This window comes from Natrix helvetica (assembly GCF_964273705.1).
Source record: "Natrix helvetica genome assembly, chromosome: 5".
Classification (NCBI taxonomy): Eukaryota; Metazoa; Chordata; class Lepidosauria; order Squamata; family Natricidae; genus Natrix; species Natrix helvetica.
The window spans coordinates 695,131-721,645 of record NC_138551.1 but is presented as its reverse complement, the minus strand read 5'-3'; the positions used below and the strand labels follow the sequence as shown (position 1 = coordinate 721,645).

Here is a 26,515-nt window from a genome sequence, read left to right as displayed (position 1 = left end):
CTGGACCTTGTGGAGGGTGGGGTGGCGGAGGCGAGAGGGGGGGTAGAGGCTTTACAGAAGGGAAACAAAGAACTTGATATCCAACAAATGAAAATAGAGTTTGAGAGAATGTCCTTTTATCTTAGATTTCAAAATGTAATAGAAACAGATGGGGAAAACATAAGGGACATTATGACTAATATTTTAGCTGAATACATACACAAAGATAAACAGCAGATGGAATGGGAGATAGATCTGGTCTATAGAGTGAATTCAGCATATGCCAGGACACACAATGTACCCAGGGAGGTTCATATTAAATTCCTTAGGAAAAGCACAAGAGATGAAATTCTGGGTGTACAAAGGGGGCAAATACTGACATAAAAATTCCAGTCTGGCTATCAACAATTGAAGCTTTTTCATACGCAATAATATCCAAAAAGGAACAAACAGTTAGATATGGTGAAATATTGAATGCAGAGGGTGAACTTAAATCTATGCAAGAATTAAAAAAGGAAGGTATAAAGATGGATTGGTTTTCATATATGCAAATACAAGCTAGATATGACAAGGATTGTAAAGAGGAAGGTTTTTATGATAAAATGACAAAGTTAGATAAAATTTTGATAGGTAATTCAAAAAACTCTATGGGCACTTGCTAGAGGTTACGTTAGAAGAAGAACAGGTTAAAGGAACTACGATAAACTGGGGGGGGGGAATTTGGGCATGGGATTGAACTAGAGAAGTGGCAAAAATTGTCATCTCAAAATTATAAAATGACAATGTCAACTGCATATAAAGAAAATTTGTATAAGATGTTTTACAGGCGGCATCTACCCCCGACGAGAATTGCAAGAATGTTCAAGAACAAATCAGAAAAGTGTTGGAAATGTCATCAGATACCGGGTTCATATTACCACATGTGGTGGACTTGAGCAGAAGCTAAAAGATATTGGACTAAGATCCACTTGTGGTTGGAGAAAATGACCAAAAATCGCATAGACTTTAAACCAGAGACTTTTTTATTGGGAATTATACCAGAAATATACAACAAAGATTTGAAATATTTGATTGTAAATGTTTTAACAGCAGCTAGAATTGTATTTGTAAAAAAATGGGGAAAATGAGAAAATGCCAACGCAGAAGGAAATTATCCAAAAAATAATGGAATGTGCGGAAATGAGTAAATTGACATTTGAAATTAGAGAACAAGAAGATGAACAATTTTATAAGGTTTGGGATTTGTTTTATCAATGGTTAGATAAAAAATCGTGGTAACGGAAAATATTGAAGAATTTTTTATGTTTTAAGAATAATAGAATGATATATGCAATACTATTAAGGGTTTAGCATTGTTAAACAGATTAGAATGATGTAATGGAATGATGTATGCATGAATTCAATATTTAGAATATTCTATTTAAAATTAAGGAATAATAATTATAGTTGAGGAATTGATATATATCAATAAGGTACCTACGTTTATCTATTGAACAATTTGTGATTTGATATATAATTATAAGTGGTGACCATGGAAAGGAAGCACAAAGTTTTGAAACCAAACAACAGGCTATATGAAATGGCAGAAGGTTGTATATGTTTATGTTTTTTTGTTTGTCTTTGTTTAAAAAATTAAAAAAAACTTTTCAAAAAAACCCAAGAACAATACGTAAAAACAACGATGGACAGAAAACTGCCTTGAAACTTGGAAATATCACGTGGATCCGATCGATACGAGCGATACGGACAACACTGAGCCCAAATTCCCGCTGGCCATGGCAGGTGTGTAGAGGGGCAAAATGCCATCACGGGATTGTGACTGGGGGGCCGACCGATGCGACCTACAGCAGTTTGGGCCAGGAAACGTCTGCAAGAAAAGCAGGAAGCCCAGAGAGCAGCAGGGGCCCCTCAGAAGAAGTCCAGTTGCCGTGACTCAACTTCCAGAGATCCGGATGGCTGAGGGTCTTCATCAGCTTGGAAGCTGTTGTTCCCCCTCCCCCCTTAAGGAGTCATCCCCAGCACTGCCCCGCACCTACCGAGTACAAGAGGGCCGTGGCGATGAACTGGACCAGGCCGTAGAGAGTCAGGTATTTAAAGACAGCGAAGGAGGCCACCAGGGAAGCCCGGCCCTCCCTGGAGGGGAGAGGAGAAGGAAGGGCAGGGTCAGCAGAGGAAAGCAGCAGTCTCCCTGCTCAGCCCCCCCCCCCAAGGGGTGGGGTCCCAGTGCCCCCCCCTGCTAGTTGGCTCCTCAAGGCAGCTCTGGAGGAAGAGACTCCAAGGAAGAACAGAATAAGAAAAAGCTCCCAGAGTTAGAAGGGACCCTGGAGGTCTTCTAGTCCAACCCCCTGCTCAAGCAGGAGACCCCATGCCATTCCGGGCAAAGGTCTGTCCCGTCTCTTCTTGAAGGCTTCCCGTGGCCCCTGTGGAGTCCCCACCTACCTTATCAGGGCTGGCACGCACTCGATGTTGGGGATCTGGGAGGTGAAGGGGGAAGCCACGGAGGCCTCCTGCTCCGAGAGGGAGATCCCGGCGTGGGCCATTTTCAGGGCCTGGAAAACAACCGGGGGTCCTCCTGTGAGGAGTTGGGATCTTCAAAGGGGGGGGGGGGTTGTCTAAATCTTCTCTGGAAAGGGGAGATTTTCTGCAAGCTCCTTTTGCCTGGATTCCTCCCTTTTGGGGGAACAGGGCTGGCAGGGGGACATCCTGCACGAGAACAGCCCCCCCCTCCCAAAGACCCTGGAGTTCCCACCTACCCCACAGTCGTTGGCTCCATCCCCACACATGCCAACGAAGTAGCTGGAAGAAGAAGAGAGGAGGAGGAGGTTACTCCATATCTCTGGGCAGAGACTCCCACAGCAGGCGTCTCCTGCCACGTCCACCTCCCATGCCCTCCCGCCCTCTCTCCCTTTGGGGTGACAATGGGGCTTCCTGGGGTCCCAGGTGGTCCCTGCTTTCCACAGCACATAGCCTGGGTGGGCAGCCCCCCTGCTCCTTCCCCAGCCCCTCCCTGTCCTCTGGCTTGGCTGGAAGGGGCTCCCATGGGGCCCTTGGTTCCTCCGCTGGACACAGATACTTCCCCCCCACACACTTCCTTCCCTTGCCTGCCCGTCCTTGCTGTGACGTGGGGCTACTTTTGGAGCCAGAGGGCAGGGCTGGTTGGCTGACCGGAGACCCTTTCACACCAGCCCTTTGGGGCACCGGTCAAGAAAGAGAGTCCCCAAGAGGTCATTGGAAGCCAAGCACTTCACAACTGGAAGGGCAGCTGAGCCAGGGGTCAGCAGTGGGGGCAGATGGGGAGGGAGGACACCCTCTCAGCCCCTCCCCCTTTCCCCTGGATCACGAGAAGGGACCCACTCGAGTCTCTGAAACTCTTCCACGAGGCTGGACTTCTGCGATGGAGACATGCGGGCAAAGACGGTTCCATTCAGAAGCACCTGCGGAAGGCAAGACGCCAGTCAGCCAGCTGGCCAGAAAGGGGCCCCAGAGGACAGGGAGGCAGGTGGGGCCGGATGCCCTGGAAGCAACTGGGGGCAAATCAAAAAGAAAAGGGAAGCGACTCCCCACTCAGGGTCCACAGCAGGGAGGCCCCCTCCCCACTCACCTTGGGCAGCAGGTTGCTGAAGTGCTTGGATAACACCTGGTAAGAGGCCCCACTCAAGACAAAGTGGAAGTTGTTGCCCTCCTCTTTTGCACTGGGGTCCTCTAGGGTGATATGGGGGTCCTGAAAATCAGGCTTCAGTTACTGCCCAGCCCCACCAGTGGGAGGTTCGTGGGAGTGAAAGGCATAGAGACTGAGCCAGTTAACAATGAGGAAATTATCTCAAGGTCGCCAAGGGAACGTGCTCTCTGCTCCCTCCAGGAAATCCCATTTCAAACTGGGCAGCTGCCCAAATCTTCTCTCCCCCCGCCTCCCCGTACCATGTCATTGGGGCAGACTCACGTCCCCCTCCCTCCCCCCTCCTCTGAAAGCAGGACTTGTGATGAAATGAAGGGATGAGGTGGACCTCCAGGAAGGAGGCGGGGGGGGGGGGCAAGAAACAAGTTAGTTCAGAGAGTTTGTGTGGGAGAAAACGGTGAAAACGGTTCCTCCCTAACAGTTCCCGGAGCATGTGCCTTAGGGGAATGTTAGCATGCTTTAGCCTGGCAAGATTCTGTCTAGAGGTGAGGAACAATAAAAAAAATCTGCTTAGATAGAAAGATCATAAAGGGTTTTTCTTGGGTTTTGGAGCCTGACACTCTCAACAATTTGAGTCTACAAAACTTGGGCTAGAGGGACCAACATGGTCTTCTGCTAAGAAGGTGACGAGGGACGTGGCCAGGCTGCCCCTCTCCTGGCCTACAAACAACCCAGACCAACCTCCCCCTCCTCCTCTTCCCAGCCCCTCCTGCTCACCTTCCTGGGCCACCTCTCCTCTGGGGCAGCTGCCCTACCTTGTCTTTGCCCATGATTAAGGACTCCTCCTCCTCCTCCTCCTCCAGCAGCTGCCAAGTCACAGATGCTGGGCAGGAATCCTCCGGTTCATGGGCTTCCACCAGGACCACCTGGCTGGTGCTGGGAAGCATCCCTGAGCTCTTGGCCACGGTGATGGCCGTCTGGAGGTTGTCTCCTGGGGACAAGCAAGACTGAGGTGAGGTTGGGGCAGCCTTCAAAAGGAAACAGGCTGGTCAGCATCATTGGCACGTCAGGAACTGGACAAGCAAAGTCTCCCAGAGGCCCAGCATCAAGTCCTGAGCAGCAAAAGCTCAACGACCCATAGAGGAGAATATTTGTAGCTCAGGGTCGAAGCGAGGGGTCCTTGAGGCTCTCTGAGCTTGGTGGCTTGGTGGCTGCATTATCCAAACTAGGGAACACCATCGGTGCCAGGAGGGAGGAGGGGGGTGGAGGAGGACAGTGGGGTCCTTGGTGATCTGTGAGCTTGGTAGTTTTCTTGAAGATGTTTCATGACCCAAATTAGGCAACACCATCTGTGCTGCAACCAACCACCAAGTTCAGGGAAGGGCCAAGGACGCCTCAAAAGTCTGAACATTCTTTAAAATAACCAGGAGCTGGGGGATGTGAGCCCAAATATCTAAACATGGGCCAGGGGTCCAGCGTTTCCCCATGGCAGCCCAGGTCAGGAGAGATCTGGGGAGGTCCAAGGCAGCCCCCTCCCACTGGGACTTCAAAGGCTCCCAATTTCTGCTCTGACCCTGAGAGCTGCACTTCCGGTTTTGGGGGTGAAGGAAGGTGGGGAAAGGCTAGGGGGCCTCATGGCCCTCCTGGAATAAAAGCCACTGAGTTGGAGCTGTTAAAGGGGGGGAGGGGAGGGGGCTGGATTGGGGGCTGAGGAGAGAAATGGTGGTTAGATGGCAGCTCTGGGGCAGCTGGACCAAAGCAGCAGCTGGAATGGAAGAGATTGCTGGGAAACATGATAAGGTGTCCAGCCATCTCCGCCTATTCCTGCCCCAGAAGGCAAGTTTGAAAGGCTCTGGGCGGCTACTTGGCCAATCCAGGCCGAGCCCCCTCCCCCTGGGAGCAGCGGCTGAGGGCTCTCCCTCCCAGCACACCTGTGACCATCACGCTCCGGATGCGGGCCTGGCTGAGCTCCTGCAGGACCGGCCGGGTCTCGCTCTTCAGGCGGTTCTCCATGACCAGCAGGCCCAGGAAGGTCAGGCTGGACTCCAGCTCCTCCCTGTGAGAAGGAGAGGCAGGGAAGAGGCGAGGTGGGTGGTCCTCCGCTCACAGAATACAGAAGGCGGAATAATAGGATTGGAAGGGTCCCTGGAGGTCTTCTAGTCCAACCCAAGCAGGAGACCCTATGCAACTTCAGACAAATGGTTATCCAAACTCTTCTTAAAATCCTTCACTGCTGGAGCAGCCAAAACGCCCGCAGGCAAGTCCTTCCACTGATCATTTTTCTAACTCTCATGAACTTTCCTTAGCTCTGGAAGATCTTGATATTACTTCTCCCGAATAGAATACAGAATAACAGAATTGGAAGGGGCCTTGGGGGTCTTCTAGTTCAACTCCCTGATCAAGCAGGAGACCCTCTACCATCCCAGACAAGGGACTGTCCAGCCTCTTCTTAAAAACCTCCATTGATGGAGCGTAACTTCTGGAGGCAAGTAGTTCGGTTAATTATTCTCATTCTCACCACCCACACTGGAAGTTTCCAAGAAGAGATCAGACAAGCATTTGTCCAGAATGGTGTAGGGTCACCTGGACTAGAAGACCTCCAAGGTCCCTTTGAACCCCGTGAGGCCATGTTCTGGGTTCTACTCTTCCTCTCCAGTTGCCTTGGAGACAAACCTTTGGCAGAGCTGAAGTCTGGAGAAGGAAGAATATGGACATGGGAGCTGAAGAGTCGGAGCTTGCTGTATCCCTCCTAAGCCCCCCTGCAAGAGAGGTCAGAGAGGGCCGGAGCTGCCCCTCTGCCTGCTTACCTCTCCAGGTCACTGAAGGTCACTCCTTGGGGAAGCTCCAGCTTCTTGTGGGCCAGGCCGATGACTCGGAAGCCCTGAGCCGTGAAGTGCTTCAGCTCAGCCTGGAAGATGGCCGGGACTGGGAGAGGGAGAGAGGCTGCGGTCAGCGGTCAGGAGGTGGTCATCCAACATTCTGGGACACCCTCCATGCTTCTGAGTTTGATGGGGCAACATTGGGGCGAGGCAGAAGGCAGCAGAGCGGCTGGACAACCCCCAGCCATGGCTTTGGGGTCCTTCTCCCCACAGGCCCTTCCATCTCCCACCCACGCCTGGAGCATCCTAACTCTCCCTTCCTCCCCACCAGCCAGGCAGGGATCTCTGCCCTGTTCTTCGGCCAGCCAGTCTTGGACTTTCAACCTTCACGGTCTCTCCAACTGGGCCTGGGCCTGGTCCACTCTCCTTTCCCGGATTCTGGCCCACTGTCCCACCCCAGACAGAGAGGGTCTCTACCAGCCCACCCTGTGCTACAGTCACCAGTTAGGAACAGTGGAACCTGCACCTTCCTTGTGCACCGGAAAAGCTCAGGAAAAACACCTGCCCTGAAAGGCCACTGAAGACTGAAGGGGGGGGGGGCTGATTAACTGCTCCCCCCTCCCCATCTTTTGATTTATGCCTTTGTACAGAGAGAACCTTCTCTTGCATATCATGTCGATGAAGGGGGTGGGACCTTAGGGAGGGGCCCTTCTTCCCTGTTGCAGCCACGTCTGCTGGTGTGGGAGTCCCAGAAATGAAAAGGGGGGAGGGTCGGTTGCTCCTCAGCCAAGCATTGGTCATCGAGGTCCCCCCACGCAGCCCACTGGCTTCCATCCCCCTTGGCTTCCCTGCACCCCCAGCCCCAGGCCTGCCCTGCAGACGCTCTTCTTTTTTTTTTTTTATTAAAATTTTTAATAAGTTTTACAATTATTACTCCCCTTACCTTCCCTCTTCCCCCATCCCTACCCCTCTAACATTCCTTATGCCTTCATTCATAAGCTAACTGAATTTTTTTAGTCCGGCATTTGTTTTGAGTATAGTCAATCCCTCTTCTCCAGTCGGGCTTGTACTTCTCATCTGAGTGGTCCTTCAGATACGCTGAGATTTTGGCCATCTCTGCTAAGTTTACTACTTTCAACGTCCATTCTTGGATAGTGGGCAACTCATTGCAGGCTGACTCTACCCGTAGGCAGGAGTTTGATCCTGACTGGCTGAAGATTGACTCAGCCCTCCATCCTTCTGAGGTTGGGAAAATGAGGACGCAGCTTGTTGGGAGCAAGAAGCTGACTCTGTAAACCACTTAGATAAAACACTGTGAAGGGGTATATGTTCAAGTGCACTCCCTTCCTTCCTTCCCTTCCTTCCTTCCTTCCTTCCTTCCTTCCTTCCTTCCCTTCCTTATCTTTCCTTATTTCTTTCCTTCCTTCCTTCCTTTCTTTCCTTATTTCCTTCCTTCCTTCTTTCCTTCCTTCCTTTCTTTTCTTCCCTTCCTTCCTTCCTTTCTTTCTTTCTTTCCTTCCTTCCTTCTTTCCTTTTTTCTTTCCTTCCTTCCTTCTTTCCTTTTTTCTTTCCTTCCTTCCTTCCTTCCCTTCCTTCTTTCCTTCCATGGTGGCACAGTAGTTAAAATGCACTATTTCAGGACGACTCTGTCCACAGCCAGGAGTTCAATTCCGACCAGCTCAAGGTTGATTCTGCCTTCCATCCTTCTGAGGTCAGGAAAGTCAGGACCAGGGGGCTTGGGGGCAAGAGACTGACTGTGTAAACTGCTTAGGGAGAGTTGCAAAGCGTTATATAAGTGCTTTTACTAGTGCTGGGGCTAACCCTGGCCCTAAGCCTAACCCTCCCCAAGTCTGCGACCCCATCTGGTCCTCTCCAAGGCTCCAGAGGCCAGCGTGGCCTGCAGGGGTGTTAAGATGATTCCTGCCAAGAGGAACCCCCTCCTCCCTTGTCTAGGGTGGGGCTGGTCATGGAGGGGGGTCCCTCTCTGGGGTGAGGCTGCTGGTTCTTCTTCCCTTACCAGTCCTCTCCTCACAAAAGCTGGCCACCGTCTCGGGGGCTCCTTTCATGGAGAGCTCGAAGCCGCTCTTCCCACGTTCCTGCGTGATGACCGACATCCTCAGCAACGAGGAGGAGAAGGGAAACTGGTGCAGGATTAGGATCCCTTCCATGGGCGCCTGGGGAGGGAAGGGAGGGAAGCAGGTGCAGGAATCACCCCCAGGAAGAGAAGAGAAAGGGGTCCGCCTGTTCCCCAAGGCCCCAGGAAGCAGGAGGAGAAGCAGTGGATGGAAACTCATCAAGGAGAAATCACACCTAGAACTAAAGGGAAACTTCCTAACAATTAACCAGTGGAACAGCTTGCTACCAGAGGTTGTGGGCACTCCATCACTGGAGGTTTTTAAGAAGAGGCTGGACAGCCATTTTTCTGGAAAGTTTTAGGGTGCCCTGCTTGAGCTGGAGGGTGGACTAGAAGACCTCCAGGGCCCCTTCCAACTCTGTTCTTCTGTTTACAGCCCACCCTTATGAAACCACAGCCCTGAGGGCGGTTGGCCCCTTTCTTTTCCCCCCACAAGCGTTTGCTCCGCTTAAAATCCTCCCCTGGCAAAAGGATGGGCAGCGGGGGAAGTGAAGCCTCCGCCTGCCCCGATGCCAGAGCAGAAAACCCAAGTTATGAATGTTTATACAATGCTACGATTATGATGAATAAGTTTCGGTAACAGGATTTTGCAAGCCCAGAGACGCTCCTCCCTTCAAGAGAACTGGGGAAGATCAGGGCTGGGACGTGTTCTCGAATTCCCTGCCTTTCGCAAGAGCATTGCCTTGGGGACGGCTTAGGCAACAGAACAGCCCCCTGCCCAAGCCCCTCCTGAAAAGGAGGCTGGGCTTCCACAGCTGTGTGTGAGCTAAGCTCAGGACCTGACAGGCCCCCGTGGAAGAGGAGCCCAATTCAAATCTGGATCTGGGCCTGGGTCTGGAGGAAGAAAGAAGGGTGGGTGTCCCAGGGGGGGGGACGGGGACTTCTCTCTCCTGGACCCCTCTGTGGTTTGGGTGCCTCACCCAGCCCAGGTCTCTTGGCAGCTCCCAACTTGGTCTGGCGGGAGAGTCTGGCGCTAAACCCCAGGGGTTTCGGAAGGTGGCACAGGGGGACCTTGGACCGTGGGCACTGCCAGCTTTGCTGCTCAGGGCCCCCATTATGGGCTGCAGTCACTAATACAGTTAGACCTTGGATTACATCCACAATTGACCCCAAAGTTTATGTTGCTATGCAAAGCCGTTGTTAAGTGACTTTTGCCCCGTTTTTTGCCATAGTCATTAAGTGAATCAGGAAGCTGTTAAGTGAATCCAGCTTCCCCCGTTGTCTGCTTACTGGAAGGTGGCAAAAGAGGATCCCTGGGACAATGCAACGGTCACAGCCACATGGCCAAAGTCTGGTCACATGTCCACAAGGATGCGGCAATGGTCGTAAGTATGAAACCCGGTCAGAAGTCCCTTTTTACAGTGCCGTCGTAACTTCGGATGTTCATTAAACGAAGGGTTGTAAGTCGAGGGCTACTGTGAGCTTCCTGTGGGCGCAAGGAGGGGGGCCACCCAACTTTCATCTAGGTCAGAGGGAACTTTTATGGGCTGGGAGACCCGATGAGGGAGAAGCTTCATCTGAAAACGGGGAGGAGGGTTGCTCCCTCCGAAGGCAAAATCCTGGCTCACTGCTGGCATCGCTGCCCTTGTCCTGACTTCTAAAGCTGCAAAGCTCTGGATCCAGGTTCCCTGGACAGAGACCCCACCCCCACCCCCAGCGTCTCAGGGCCCACTAGGGGCCCACCGGCCAGTTGGCAGCGGGAGGAAGCCGTGGGCGATGCTCCTGACCACACGGGTGGCTTAAATAAGTAGAAGGATAATAAATAATAATGCCACCGTTGCTCAATCCTCCTCCTGCCTTTTTGTTCCATTTTGCTTGCAAAACCAGCTCCAAATGCGAATCCATTCTGGCCGCTTTGTTGCAAGCTTAGATTCCCCCCCCCCCCCGCCAAGCTTTCCTAATCGGAGAATTCCCACCCCTGGTTTTCCACCAGTCAGTCAGCCAGTCAGTCAGTCAATCAATCAGAACAGAGCTGGGATGGGCCTTGGAGGTCATCTAGTCCAACCCGCTGCTCCAGCAGGAGAGCCTCTACTGTTTTCACTTGCCTGCCCCACTTTCTAGGGGGACAAAGGGGGGGGGCTGAGAAGAAGCAGCTTACCGGGGAAGCAGCAGGGCCCGGCTTCACAAGGAGGCAGGACTCAGGGAGGCCGGCTCTGCCCTCGTCCGGCCGGTGCTCTTCCATCTCCTGGTGGGAGAAGAAAGAATCGGAAGCATTAGAAGGAACCCCAGAGGCTGCAGGGCTGCACCTGATGGGGAGGAGAAGGGTGGATCCAGTCGTGCCTGCTGGGAGCCCGGTCCTGCTTTCTGAAAGAATCCGGTTGGGGGGCTCCAGGACTAAGGAAAGGCCTCCACCTGGGGACGTGGGGGCTGCGGCCATTGCGTTAGGCGTCAGGGGATCAGCAAGGGTGACTTGGGTTATGCACCTGTCCTCCAATCCTCCTCCCAAAGAGGCTTTTCCAAAAGGCAACTGGACTTTCCTTGCCCTTTTTATCTTTGAAAGCATTTTGGGGCAGAAAGGAGGAAGTGGGAGAAGGAGGACAGCTTCTTCCCCTCCCCAAAATTCCCCCATGACATCTGGCGGGAGAACATCTGGTGTCAGAAGCAGCCAGAGGGAAATGAGGCTCACCCAGTTTGTGCCCTCAAACATCTTCAGGTCCAGAGGGTCTCCCTGGAGCTTCCCGTCCAGCAGCAAAAGGGAATGGCAGGTCGCCATGGCTCTGCAGAGGGGCCCCCAAGGCAACGGGACCCCCGAGAAGCTGTGCACGCTCTGGAAACTGAGGGGAAGGTGGGGGTCAGCGGGGTCTCCCTTGTGCTCAAGGCAGGAGGAGGGCAGTTTCCCAGTTGACTCCCTGGGCAGACGGGGGTCCCCCCAGCAGGAGAATGCTGGGTTTCATGGCCTGGCAGGACCAAGGAAGTGGCAGGGAAGGCAGCGGGCAAGGTCGCCAATGCCCAGGCTCCCGGGGACCTTCCCCTTGTCTGCCTTCTGTAATCTGGGCTCAGGCAGCTCCCCACACGTCTTACCTCTGGTCTTGGCAAGGGAGGGCGCCCCAAAGGTCCAGCCCATCCTCGGTCAGAGTGCCTGTCTGGATTAAAGGAAGCACCAGGGTTACGCCCCACAAGGCCTCTTAAAACGAATGGATTAAGTTTCCTTCTTCTATTTTTTTCTTTTATTATTATTCTTTGTAACCTATGGACTAAAATTCTCCTTCTTCATTACTGTGGGTGTTTTTCCCCTTCTCTTCACTAACTCATTCAAGAATTTGACTTTTATTTTAACTTGGAATATAAAAAGATACAAAAGGAAAGAAAGAAAATTGCAACAACAGAGGGAAAGGAAAAGACGCTACTCGGAGGCCGGAGGTTTGTGTATTGTATAACACTTTTACTTTCCTCACTGATTATTGTGACTTGGCACTTCAGGGTCTCACTGTTTATAGAGAGTGATAAGAAGAAAAGCATACAGATATTCCTTTGAGGTATATCTTTAACCAGAGAAAAGTGAAAATAAGGCCTTATTGTGAAATTATGCTTAATCTTGTAAAAACCTTCCAAGCCAGAGCAGCAGTGTTTGTCAGCTGGAGATAATAGCACAACTTCAACAGCAGAAAGAAATTTTTAACCTGCAAAGGATATTGATAGAAATTCAGAAATTATCAAACACATTAGAGAGACCAGAGAAGAAGTTGGAAAACTTAGAGCATCTAACAATAAAATATGATGAAGAAGTTGGAGATGTTTGTCAAGTGGAAAAAGTGGAGGTTAGAGTCCTAAAAACCGAAGAGGAAAATGACCATAAAGAAATTAAATCTGCTGATATTTATGGTGATTGGTTTGTGTCTGGTGATGGAAAGAGTGGAACACTGAAAGAGGAATTAAATGGAGGGGAACTCTACCCCAGATGGCAAGATACAGAAGAAGAAAAAACGAAAGAATTTATGGATTTAAAGAGAGAAATTTTATTAGCAACATCATTGATAACACTACTGACAATTAAAGACAAGCTGATTAAGGAAACAGAAGAAGGGCATCGAAATTACATGAGTGACTTAATAAGCAATGAGTTGCTAAGAGGAGTCCATACAAATTTGATTTAAGGAGATGATTAGAGGACTGATACCACAAATGGCAGGATACATGAGACTGTTTTGCTACTGGAAAGATACAGGTTGATAGATAAAGTGTATAATTTAAAACTAGTTAAACTTAGTGAAATTTAGTGACTATAGATATAGTCAAATAAATAATTGATAATGATAATAATGTATACATATGTATTGTTATGATAAGTAATAATTGGATATGAATATTGAATGGTACCCATGAAAGGAAGATTAGAAATCTTTTTGGTTATATATGAAGGCTAATAAAAAAGAACTAAGTTAAATTTAGTTAAGTTTTGATTATTAGGGGGGGAATGTTATGATATAGGATACAGTGAAATAAAGGAGGGATAATGATAACAACGTATATATGTGTATGGGTACAACATAAGGAAACGGGATGTAAATTGTAAACAGTGATTTGGGAAGGAGGATTAGAAATTTTTGTTACTAAATATTATCAATATTTAGCTAGAATAGGCCATAAGGATTCAGTGTTATTGGAGGATTTTAGAAATAGCAAATGAAATGCCAGAATGTAGTTATGTTTTAAATCTTGGTATATTTCATGATGAAGGATGTTTAAACAATTATAGTCAAATGAAAATGGAGGTATGACGATGGTAACATGTATAAATATATCTGAGTTAAAATACTTGAGTTAATATGAATTATGCTTGATGACTGTGGAAGAGATGCACGAAAGTCTTTTGTAACCAACTGATACACTTTCTACAATATGTAAAGAAGGAGGATTCTTTGTGTTGTTTGTTTTGAAAATTTAAAATAAAAAAATTATTAAAAAGAAAAAACGATAAAGAAAAATTGTGCACATGTATAAAGCCAACATTAAATCTACATCATCCCTGGTTAAACATTGACAAATATTTCCACTTGTGAATGAAAACGAAGGGTGAGAGGGAAATAGGGAGGCAGGTCGAGCAGCTCTGAAGAAAAGAGAATTCTGCAGGGTGGAAGTGAAAGGAGGATGACAGAATAATAACAGAGCTGGAAGGAACCTTGGAGGTCATCTAGCCCAACCCCCTGCTCAGAAAGGAGACCCTGTACCATTCCAGGCGTGGCTGTCCAGCCTCTTCTTTAAAATCTCCACCCACAACTTCTGGGGGCAACTTCCGTTCCCCCGGTTGATGGTTCTGGAGTCCTTGCCAAGGGCAGCCGTCCTGCGGACTTTCGTCAGGCCTGGAACAGCTCCCCAGGATCCAGCCCAGCCTCCCCCCGCCCAGGGGAGCTCCTCACGCCCTGCACCCCCAGGCACCTTATCAAAGCAGACCAGGTTGATCTGGCCGCAGATGTTGATCCTCTGGGGGCTGATGCAGAAGATCTTCTTCCTGGTCAGCCTCCGCTGGGCGTAGACGATGCTGGTGGTCAAGGCCGCTGGGATGACGGGGGGCACCGGGACGGTCAGCAGCAGGAGTGCCATGGCCACCGTGTCTGAGGCGGGTTGCTGGGAAAGGACGTGAGGCGGCTGAGGGTGGCCAGAGGGAGCCAGGGAGCCCCTCCAGGGGTCCTGGCCCTCCCTCCCCAGGAAGGAGCCCTGATGGGGGAGTGGATGATTGGCAGTGCCGAAGGGGGGCACTCTTTCCAAAGTAGGGGGCGTTCAGAGTCAGCCCAGAGGTGGGGGGGGTTGGCGTACCGTTTGCTGTCATTGGAAGCAAGAAAGGCTGCAGGGAAGAGACTGTTACAAGTAGTCCTCGACTTACGACCACAATTGAGCTCGCAATGGTTCTGTCGCTAAGCAAGACAGTGGATTAGCAAGTTTTGCTCCTTTTTACAACCTTTCTGGCCGCCGTTGTTAAGCTAACCATTGCAGCCGTTCAGTTAGCAATGTGGTTGTTAAGTGAATCTGGCTTCCTGATTGAGTCTGCTTATCAGAAGGTCGCAAAAGGAGATCACGTGACTCCAGGATGCTGCAACCATCATAAATGTGAACCAGTTTGGATCACGTGATCCTGGAGGTGCTGCAACTGTGGTGGGTATGAAAAATGGTCATAAGTCCCTTGCAACTTCGAACGGTCACTAAGTGGACGGTTGTAAGTCGAGCACTGCCTGTAATTCTGGCTGAGCTGGGGGAACAGACCCCCACCCCAGGCTTCCCAGCAGCAGGGACCCTGTCGGAAAAGAAGCCCCCCAGCAGCTGAGCCAGGGGCCAAGGCCACTCCTCGGGAGGATCCGTGGCTGGTGGGCTTGTCGTGGCCCCCAACACAGCCCTCCGCTTCCCTACACAAGCAGCCATTGCGAACAGGAGCAGCTGCTTCCATTCAGCCTCTCTGCTTGGGCTCAGCCGGTCTGCCCCCCCACCCCCACCCCCCCACTTCAGGGGCAGAAGGTCCTCTGGACGGACGGTGGGCAACTAAGACAACTTTAGGCCCAGAACTCCTGCGCCAGCCAGCATGAATTCTGGGAGTTGAAGCCCACAGGTGGGGAGGCTGCCTTAGTTCAGAGGTCTCCAACTGTGGCAACTTGAAGCCTGGCAGACTTCAACTCCCAGCAAAGCTGGCTGAGGAATTCTGGGAGTTGAAGTCCGCCAGGCTTAAGGTCGGAGACCCCTGCCTTAGTTGGCCAACCCTGCTCTAGCTGCATCCCAGGAAAATGCCCGTCATCCTTCCCGTCCTCGGGGATCCGGGCAAACCCAGCTGTGCCAGCCACAGGCCTCTTTTTCAGGGGGAAAAGCCCACAGAGAGCAGAATGTGGGCAGGACCAAATGGGGGGTGGCAGGGAAGGCTCTTCCGGAGGAGGTGCCTCCATCCATCCTCCACGCTGCCGCTTGAGCTGTGCCTCTCTCTGTGTGCCTGGAGAAGCTGCTGCAGAGCCCAGCCGGCCAGCTGGAGGGAGGAGACCACCAACAGAAGCAACGGCAGCCTCGTGTCTCCTGCTGGCCGGTGAAGCTTTGCATTTGGAGGGGGGGCTGCTTCTGGGACCCACCTTCTGGATCACGTACATGCAGATGGTATAGATCATGCCCAGGATGCCAATCACAGCCAGGCCCAAGATGAACTGGAAGGCTTGCTGGTAGAGCCGGAAGTTGAAGGGCTTGGGGTAAAGGATGGACCTCACCAGGTCTCCCTTGGCGGTGTTGAAGCCTGCATGGAAAGAGGCAGCCAGCAAGGGTGAGGAACAGAAGAGCAGAGTTTCAGATAAATGGTTGTATAATCTCTTCTTTAAAACTTCCTTGATTAGTTTCCACCCGTCGCTTCTTGTCTGGCCTTCAGATGCTTGACTAAAACATATGAAAGACGGTTGCAGGAATTGAGTATGTATACTCCCACAGAGAAAAGGACTAGGGATGGCATGATAGCAGGGATCCAATATTTGAGGAGCTGCCACAAAGAAGAGGGAGGTCAACCTGTTCTCCAAAGTGCCAAATGGCAGGACAAGAAACAATGAATGGAAACTAATCAAGGAGAGAAGCAACCTGGAATTAAGGAAGAATTTCCTGACAGTGAGAACAATTAATCAGTGGAACCGAAGTTTCCTCCAAAAGTTGTGGGAGCTCCAACACTGGAAGTTTTAAATCTTCTCATTGTTCCTATCACCTATCTCCTCCCACTTATGACTGCAGGACTGTAACTTTTTTGCTTATATCCTTAAGGTTTATATTTATATTGATTGTTTCCTGATTGCTTATCTGTACCCTATGACTGTCATTAAGTGGTGTTCCTTATGATTCCTGGTGAATGTATCTTGTCTGTTTATGTCCACTGAGAGCATCTTCTGCACCAAAGACAAATTCCTTGTGTGTCCAATCACACTTGGCCAATAAAGAATTCTATTCTAAAGAAGAAATTGGACAGCCAATTGTTGGCCAATGGATTGGAGGGATTGGGGTCCAGACTGGATGGTTAAAAAAAACCAGGTGGGGGGGGGGTGGGCCTGGTGTCGCAATAGTACGACGTGCGATCTTAAAGCTCCAAGATTGCTGTTGATATCTCTGCTGCTGGATGGTCCTTTCAGGCCTAAACTATCCCGTAGAGTTGGTGATAGAGAAGGGCACATCCTGCTGATCACAGGGACACTGCAAAGTCCTTGGTAGATCCAGGAGAAGCCCTTTTTTCTGGTGGCAGAGAGCAGCCATTAAAGCTGGTGAAGTTGGGACAGCTCTGGAATGGAAGAAAAGCTGGAAAGAAAGTGTGTTGATTTGGTGAGATAATTTTTATTCATTATTAGTTAATAGAACACCCTAAAAGATTAAAAGTAAAGTTAAAATCGAAGACAGAAGAGGTCAAGCGGCAAGTTTAAGCCTGAGTCAAACTTAGTGTCTTATTTTTCTTTAATTCTTCCATTGCTGGAACTTTTACAAACGCTTTTTATTTTTTAAACTGGACTGTTTTTTTTTCCCCTTTTCTCTTTTCTCTTTATTTTTTCTTTTTCTAATACTTACGGAATAATTTTTATTGTTCAAGACTTACTTTCTTTTTCTTTTTCCAACGCCCTATTGGTTTTTTTGAAACTCTTTTTTCCTTTAGTTTGGAATATAACGGAGGGAAGTGAAAGTAGAAGAAAATAAGTAATACTGCCACCTAGAAGCTTGGAAACATTGTTTTTCTTTTCTTTGTTTGAGCGTTTGACAATTTTGAGCAAAGTAAGAGCTGGTGTTACATTTCAAGGACTCCGAGCTTGTGTATTGAAAATGATAGTGGGATGAGCATGGAAGATTGTTTATACAGGTGCTCCTCTGGGATACTATCAGTGGTTGGAGTCGGAACTAAAAGAAAGCTTGGAGTTGAAAGAAAAAAGATTGCAGTGACCTTGGAAAGAGAATTGTTAACTTTGTTTGGAACTTAACAAAAGAGCTTGGATTCTATATAGTGGCAGTGTTTTTCTCTTTTTTTTTTCTCTCTTTGACAGGAAGCTTGTTTTATTTTTATTTTTATTTTACTCTTTTTTTTCTTTGGTGTTACTTTTCTACTCCCCCCCCCCTCCACTTAGCTATTTTTAATTGGATTGAGGCCTTTTGGAGAAGAAGCCTGGTTTTTTTAATTCTTTTCTCTTTCTCTCTTAAAGAAAGTGTATTTCTTTTCTGCTTTCTTTTGGATATAAAACACATGCACACACACACACACACACACACACCCCTTTTCTTTTGCTGGAAGTTGTCATTTCATTCCACTTAATTGGATTAAGGTAAAGAAGAACGTGAAGATGTTTATTTTCATTTTTTTTCATTTTTAATATTTTTTTAATGCAATTGACCTGTTTTTTTTTCCTTTTTCTCCTTTTTAAAGAACTGGAATCAATTGGATTAAGGCATACAAGGGCCTGATGGTTCTTTTCCCCCCTCTTTTTTGTTCCTTTTTCTCTTTTTATGGTTATTTGGGAGTATATTTACTCTTCACATAAGCAGATTAAGGTATAGAAGAACCTGAAGACCTTGTATTTCTCAGCTATCATATAGTATACCAATTGTTTGGAAATGAGTAAAAAATAACGGCCATTGGCTCTTCAATACCAACTCCTTCTTCTTCACCATCTGGAGGACAAAGATCAATACATACGATGTTGCAGCAGGAAAAAGAAAAGGAAGTGACATTGGAGATGATTATGCAAAGAATTCAAAAAACACAAGTAAGAACAGAGAATATTGAACAAAGAACAGAGAATATTGAACAAAGAACAGAGAGTATTGAACAAAGAACAGGAAAAACAGATGAAAAAATTGAGTATATCCACCAATTTCAAAAAATTGAAGAAAAGGATGAACAAAGAGATAAGAAAATTGGAGATATTGACAGCAGACTGAGCGTGGTAGAAAAAGACAAGAGTGGAATATTGGGATGAGATCGATAGATCAGAATTTTATCTCAGATTTCAAAATATAGAAGAAAAGGGAGAAAATTTGGCAGAAATAATGGTAGAAATCCTGGCAGAAGCATTGGTGACAACCAAAGAGAAGATGATGGAAGGAATAGCCGAGGTGTTTCGAGTTTTTACAAGATATGCAGTGAAAAATAAGCTGCCAAGAGAAGTCCATATAAGATTTACCAAGAAACAATCAGAACACAAATACTACAGATGGCAAGAGATAAAAGATTGAAATATAAAGATAAGGAGTTTGTGGTTCTGAAACAAGTACCAAGAAGAGTGAGAGAGATAAGAAAAGTATATCAATTTTTGACTAAAATTCTACTTTAAAAATGTGTTAATTACAGATGGCTGATACCAGAAGATATCATGTTTATATGGCAAGGACAAAGACACAAAATAGATTCAATTGAGAAAGCAGAACTATTCTATGCAGAATATTTGAGAGGGAAAGAAGAGGAGACAGGAAAAAATGAATCATTAATTGAACTTCAAGAGGAATGCCTAGTAGTGACTGAAAAAGAAGAAGGTGCGGTAGGTGGCATTGTGGAGCCTAGAGAACAACAAGAACTGAGATCTACTAGAGCAATAAACCCTTCTTATACAGTATAAATATGGAAGAGAAAAATTTGATTACAATTAATATAAATGGACTTAATTCAGCTATTAAAAGAAGGAAAACATTTCATAAATTAGAGAAACTAAAAATTGATATAATCTGCCTACAAGAAGTACATATTAAAAAGCAACATGAACAAATATTGATACAGCCAAAAGTAGGGAAAATATTTACAGCATTGACACACAGTAAGAAAAAAGAAGTGGTTTTATATATTAAAGATACAATTCCAGCAGAACAAATTTATACAGAAGATGATGGAAGAATCTTGATGGTGGAAATTATCAACAATAATATGAAAATGCTTTTAATAGCAATTTATGCTCCAAATGACAATCAGGAAGAATTTTATAGAAAATTACACATGAAAATAATTGAATTGGACTATATTAATATTTGTATGATGGGAGATTTTAATGTAATAGTAGATGAGAAATTGGACTATAAAATACAAAAAACAATAAAGCAAAGTAGAAAGACTCTTCCAAAATCTTTTTTTTAAATGATAGATGAATAGACTTAAAAGATGCATGGAGAGAAAGAAATGCAAAAAATAGAAAATGTACTTTCTATTCAAATAGACCCGGGATGGTGAACCTATGGCACGCATGCCACAGGTGGCATGTGGAGCCATTTGTCAGGGCATGCGAGGCGCTGCCCTGTCAGCTGGCCAGTGTGCATGTGCGCGCACTGGCCAGCTGAGTTCACCCTTTTTTAAAGCCATTTTTGCCCTCCCCAGACTCCAGAGGCTTTAGAGGAGCCTGGGGAGGGTGAATAGAGCCTCCCTGCCCCCCCACCCCGGAGGCCCTCCAGAGGCTTCATGAGCATCCCTGAAGCCTCCGGAGCGCAAAAAACCGGCCCTATGGGCAAACCGGAAGTTCGGAATGGACTTCCAATTTGCTCGGAGGGTCGTTTTCAGCACTCCGGAGACTTCAGGGACCTTCAGGAGGCTTCCCTGAAGCCTCTGGAGCAGTCAAAATGACCCTCCAAGCAAAACGGAAGTTACTTCTGGTTTGCTCGTAGGGTCTTTTTTTGCCCTCCAGAGGCTTCAGGGAAGCCTCCTGAAGGCCCCTGAAGCCTCCAGAGGGCCTCTGGGGGGTGGGGGAGGCTGTTTTCACCCCCCCGGCTCCTATAAAGTCTCTGGAGCCTGGGGAGGGCGAAAAAAGTATGCAAAAAATGAGGGGAGCACCTGTAGTGTACATATGCACACTGGGGGGTTGCACATTGCATTATGGGTGCGGCATGGCCACGCACAACCCCCCCTGTGCTCCCCCACTTATGGCACGCGAGCCAAAAAAGGTTCTCCATAGCTGAAATAGACACTCATCATGGTCTAGAATAGATATGTTTTGGATGTCAACAGAATTGATCTCTAACATACAGGAAATTGATATAGAAACAAGTACTTGGGCAGACCACAGTCCAATGACAATTAAATGGATAGAACAAAGGAGAAGATCTAGAAGGACTTTAAACAATACTATATTAAAAGAAAAGGACTTTGTACAGAAAATGGAGAAAGAATTGGCTTTCTTTTTTAAAGAAAACAGAAAAGAGGACACCTCAATGCAGAATCTTTGGAATACAATGAAGGCCTATGCTAGAGTCTTGATAATAGATTATACAAGGAAAAGAAATATCAAGAAAAGACAAGCTCTTAAAACATTAGAGGATAATTACAAGAGCCCTGAAAAAGAGCTACAGAAATATCCACAAAAAAAGGACATCAAAATAAAAATGGACACAATTAAACATAAAATGGGACTAATGGAAAAGGAGGAACTAGCACAAAAAATTAGAGGTGCTAAACAGAACTACTTTGAGGATGCAAATAAACCAGGCAGATGATTAGCGTATAAACTGAAAAAAGAAAGAGAATCGAGAAAAATACAACTAATAGATGATCAAGGGCAACGGTCGTAGGGAGGGGCAGGTGCGAGGACAGATTAAGAACGTGAAGTCGGTTGGGAGACCGGGGTTATTGGTCATACCCGGTCACTTGTACCAACCCCCGCATACTAGGTGGTCAGGATCTACAGACCCAAGGCCTGAGGCTGTTGTTATGCAATGTGAGGTCCGTTGTCAACAAGGCCCCCCTCATCAATGATCTAATTCTGGAGGGGGAGCTGGACCTCGCAGGAATAACTGAGACCTGGTTGGGCCACGAGGGAGATCTACCCCTCGTGGAAATGTGCCCACCAGGTTATCGAGCATTTCACCAGCCTCGGGCCCAGGGAAGGGGCGGTGGGGTAGCAGTGATTATCCGGGAAGACCTAGAGCCGAGAGAGTTCACTGTGCCGCAGACATCCGGGTGTGAGTCCCTTGTCGTGAGATGGGGCCCAGGGAGGCAGTTGGGCCTGCTGATAGTATACCTGGCTCCTCGCTATACATCAGCGGCCCTGCCTGAACTCCTCGAGCTGATCGCATCGGTGGCGGTTGAGACCCCCAAACTTTTAGTGATGGGGGATTTCAACCTGCCGTCGATGGGAGAAGCGTCTGAGGGGGTTCGGGAGTTCATAGCTTCCATGACAGCCATGGACCTGACCCAATTAATTCAGGGCCCTACCCACGAAGGGGGCCACAACGTTGGACCTTGTCTTTGTCTCTGGCCAGTGGACGAGTGATCTGGGAATAGGGGATTTAACTATCACTCCCCTGTCATGGTCAGATCACTCACTTCTCCGACTTGACTTCCCTGGTGCTAGCCCCCGTTGCGGGGAGGCGGAACCGGAAAGTATTAGATGGTTCCACCCCAAGCGCCTGATGGAACCAGATAAGTTCCAGACAGAGCTTGGGCCACCTCCTGTAGACCTGACCCGCCCCCGGGTGGAGGACCTGGTAGCCGCATGGAATAATGCGACTGCCGGGGCCCTAGACCGAGTGGCGCCTCTGCGGCCTCTCCTGCGACAACGAACCACCCTGGCCCCTTGGTTTACCGAGGAGCTAAGGGTGATGAAACGCCACAAGAGACGCCTAGAGAGTCGTTGGAGATCCTCCCGCTCCGAATTTGACCGAGCACAGGCACGAACCTATTTAAGGACGTACCTTGTGGCATTAAGAGCGGCCAAACGTCAACATTGTGCCGCTCTTATTGCATCCGCAGATAACCGCCCTGCTGCCCTGTTCCGGGTGACCCGCTCCCTCTTGTTTCAGAGGCCGCGGGAAGCCCCTCTACAGGGCAGAGCAGAGGAATTTGGGAAATATCTGCAGGACAAAGTCGCTCAAATCCGGATGGGATGGGCCCCTTTCAGTGGTCCAGTGGAGGCGCCCGAGGTGAGTCTTGAGAGACCATTCTGGGAGGAGTTTGACTCGGTTGCCATTGAGGATTTGGACAGGTTGCGTGGACGTCTGCGACCTACCACATGTTTATTGGACCCGTGTCCCTCCTGGCTTGTACTGGCATCCTGGGAGGTTACACGTGACTGGCTCCTGGGCCTAGTGAATGCTTCGTTGGGCGAGGGGTCTCTGCCGGCTGCCTTGAAAGAGGCGGTTGTGAGACCCCTACTCAAGAAGCCTTCCCTGGACCCAACGGAGCTAGCTAATTATCGTCCAGTCTCCAACCTTCCCTTCTTAGCGAAGGTTGTAGAGAGTGTGGTGGCCCAACAGTTTCCACGTCACCTGGAGGAAAATGACTATCTAGACCCGCGCCAGTCCAGCTTCCGACCCGGGCACAGCACGGAGACGGCCTTGGTCGCGTTGGTTGATGATCTCTGGAGGGCCAGAGATAGGGGTTGTTCCTCTATCCTGGTCCTATTAGATCTCTCAGCGGCTTTCGATACCATCGACCATGGTATCCTGTTGCACCGCCTGGAGGGGTTGGGAGTCAGGGGCACCGTCTTGCGGTGATTCGGCTCCTACCTCTCCGGCCGGATGCAACGTGTGTTGGCAGGGGAGCAGAGATCGACCCTGAGCCCCCTCACTTGTGGGGTGCCACAGGGGTCGGTTCTCTCACCACTCCTGTTCAACACATACATGAAACTGCTGGGCGAGATCATCCGTGGCTTTGGGGTGGGATATCATCTGTATGCTGATGACACTCAGCTGTACATCTCCACCCCGAACCACCCCAACGAGGCCGTCGAAATGATGTCCCGGTGCTTGGAAGCCGTACGGGTCTGGATGGATGACAACCGACTCAAACTCAACCCCTCCAAGACGGAGTGGCTGTGGCTTCCGGCCCCCCGGTTCAACCAGTTGCTTCCATCTCTGGCCATCGGGGGCGAGCAACTGGCCCCCGTGGAACGGGCCCGCAATTTGGGCATCCTCCTGGATGCCCGGCTGTCCATGGATGACCATGTAACAGCCGTGGCAAGGGGGGCGTTCCACCAGGTTCGCCTGGTGCGCCAATTGCGCCCCTTATTGGACCGGGACGCCTTACGCACAGTCACCCATGCGCTGGTGACGTCTCGCCTGGACTACTGCAATGCTCTCTACATGGGGCTTCCCTTGAGATGCACTCGGAGACTACAGTTGGTCCAGAATGCGGCCGCGCGGGTGATTATGGGGAGGACTAGGTACTCCCATGTAACACCTCTCCTGCGTGAGCTGCAGTGAGCTGCACTGGCTTCCTGTGGTCTATCGGGTGCGTTTCAAGGTTTTGATTACGATCTTTAAAGCGCTCCATGGCACAGGACCTAGTTACTTGCGGGATCGCATCCTGCCCCATACATCCCTATGACCAATCCGCTCACACAGAGAGGGACTTCTCCGGGTGCCGTCCGCTAAACCGTGTCGGGGGGCGACACCCAGGAGCAGGGCCTTCTCTGTGATGGGGCCAGCCCTGTGGAATGACCTCCCACTTGACATCAGGATTACTTCCGATCTCCGCTCCTTCCGTGTAAAGCTCAAGACCCACCTTTTTCAATTATCTGGCCTGGCTCAACCGTAGTTTATCCTATTCCTCCTGACAGTCCTTTTTAAATTGTATTATTACTATGGGGTATTTTAATGGCTAATTTTTTATTAGTATTAATGTGATGTATATTTAACTGTTACCTCCTCCGTGTATGTGTATGTATATGTATGTATATGTGTGTATCTGTATTCTTATATGTATGTATGTATGTATGTTTTTATTGTATGCCGCCCCGAGTCCCTTGCGGAGAGGGAGCAGCCAACAAATTAAATTATTATTATTATTATTATTATTATTATTATTATTATTATTATTATTATTATTATTATTATTATTATTATTATTATTATTATTATTGAAAGAGAAAAGAAAAAGATTATACAAGATTACTATGGAAAACTGTATGAACAAGAGAATATAGATGAGGGGAGAATTAAACAATACTTGCAGAAAGTGAATCTACCCCAGATATCTAAAGAAATTGAAATAATGCTAGAAGGGAATATAATGATGATGTAGCTAACTGAAGCAAGTCATGTTAAAGATGAGGTCACCCAAATCGTCGTCAGAAGCATACATTATACTTGTGCCAAAGGAGGAAGCCAACCCACAACAAATTCAGAACTATAGACTTATTTCTCTGTTAAATTCAGACTATAAAATCTTTGCTTCAATATTGGCAGAAAGACTTAAAAGATATTTAAATAACTTTATTCATTCTGATCAAAATGGGTTTCTGCCAAAGAGACAAATTAAGGACAATATGAGAATAATTTTGGACACTTTGGAATATTACGAGGCTCATCCTGAAAAACAAAGGGTCTTGATATTTTTAGATGCACAGAAAGCCTTTGACAATGTGAATTGGCAATTTATGTTATTACAGTTGGAGCAGATGGGCTTTGGCAAGAAATTTATTCAAGCCATAGAAGCTATATATCATAAACAAACAGCAAAGGTAATGGTAAATGGTGAACTGACAGATTCTATTGATATAAGGAAAGGACAAGACAAGGCTGCCCACTGTCACCTCTGTTGTTTGTGTTAACATTAGAAGTCTTAAATATAAATATTAGAGAAGAAAAAGATATAACAGGAATGAAAATTAAAAAGGAAGAATACAAACTTCAGGCATTCGCAGATTATCTGGTTTTCATTGTAGAGGATCCATTAGAAACAGCACTTAAATTGGTAGAAAAGATAAGAGGAATATGGAAAAGTAGCAGGACTGAAAATAAATAAAGATAAAACGAAGAATCTGACAAGGAATATGTTAGTAAGACAAAAGGAAGAATTGGCAGAAGCTTTGAAGATACAGGTCACAAATAAGGTTAAGTATTTGGGGATATATTTGACAGCAAGACGCAGTACACTTAAAGAGACTAATTATCATAAACTTAAACAACAGATTGTGACGGACCTGGCAAAATGGGAAAATTTACACTTATCACTAATTGGGAGAATATCAACAATCAAGATGAATATATTACCCAGGATTTTATACGTCTTCCAGACAATTCCAATTAGATTAGGGAAATATTATTTTGAAGATCTAAACAAAATAGTGTTGAAGTATATTTAGGAGGGAAAGAAAGTGAGAATAAAATTAAAACTGTTGTAAGATGCTAGAACAAGAGGAGGATTTGGCCTGCGTAATTGGGAATTATATTATCAGGCAACAATCTTGATGTGGATTAAGGAATGGATAATGCTAATAAATTCTAGATTATTGACGCTAGAAGGACATGATTTGTGGTTGGGATGGCATGCTTCCTTGCGGAACAAGGGAACTAAAACACACTCTATTCTTCTTTCAAATGATACCAATACTTTAAAAAGACGCAAATTTGGAAGAATGGCAAAAAGGTATTAACAACTTTGTTTGGGCAGGAAAGAAACCGAGAATAAAACTTAAAATAATGCAAGACATACGCAAAAGAGGAGGCTTAAAAATGCCCAACTTAAAATTATACTATGAAGCAGCAGTTTTAACAACAATTAGCGATTGGATTAACCTAACAAAGGATAGAATATTGAATATTGAGGGTTATGATTTGGTATATGGCTGGCATGCTTACTTAATATACGACAAGAAGGCCGACAAGATCTTTAAAAGTCATATTTTAAGGAATGCCTTACTGCGTGTTTGGAAAAAATATCAATATAGGTTAAACGACAAGATACCTATGTGGGGGGTGCCCAGACATGCTATAGAGAACATAAGTATAGAACAAAAACAAGATCGAACTACATATGCAGAACTCCTTAGTATGGCTAGAGGTGCACTGCAGTTGAAATCTTTGAATGCATTAAGAGACGAAAGGGTAATTCAAACCTGGTTCCAATATGGTCAGTTACAGGCTAGATGGAAAAAAGACCAGAAATCCGGTATTATCCAAAATGAGGATAATTTGATAAAACAATTCAGAGACCAGGGTCAAATGCACATAAAAAGGTTGTATAATGTATTGATAGAAATAGATTCAGAAACAGAATTAGTTAAAGATTGTATGATAAAATGGGCACAAAATTTTGAAGAACCAATAGTGATGGAAACGTGGGAAGAGGGAAGG

General features: G+C 47.4%; 1 protein-coding gene across 1 annotated transcript in view; it reads right to left on the bottom strand.

Annotated features, from left to right (window-relative positions):
• The window catches only part of LOC309393782 (putative cation-transporting ATPase 13A5), a gene marked incomplete at its 3' end in the record, with an annotated part of 47,906 nt that overhangs the window by 5,348 nt on the left and 16,043 nt on the right, over positions 1-26,515 (bottom strand). Inside the window, exons 11-24 of the mRNA XM_081956278.1 lie at positions 15,592-15,749; positions 13,925-14,113; positions 11,570-11,631; positions 11,175-11,322; positions 10,647-10,733; positions 8,432-8,588; positions 6,403-6,520; positions 5,527-5,651; positions 4,411-4,586; positions 3,581-3,700; positions 3,334-3,413; positions 2,733-2,775; positions 2,419-2,528; positions 2,016-2,112 (exon numbers count right to left, since the gene is read on the bottom strand). Of these exons, the coding sequence (XP_081812404.1) occupies positions 2,016-2,112; positions 2,419-2,528; positions 2,733-2,775; positions 3,334-3,413; positions 3,581-3,700; positions 4,411-4,586; positions 5,527-5,651; positions 6,403-6,520; positions 8,432-8,588; positions 10,647-10,733; positions 11,175-11,322; positions 11,570-11,631; positions 13,925-14,113; positions 15,592-15,749 (1,670 nt within the window). The remainder of the gene's footprint in view (positions 1-2,015; positions 2,113-2,418; positions 2,529-2,732; positions 2,776-3,333; positions 3,414-3,580; positions 3,701-4,410; positions 4,587-5,526; positions 5,652-6,402; positions 6,521-8,431; positions 8,589-10,646; positions 10,734-11,174; positions 11,323-11,569; positions 11,632-13,924; positions 14,114-15,591; positions 15,750-26,515) is intronic.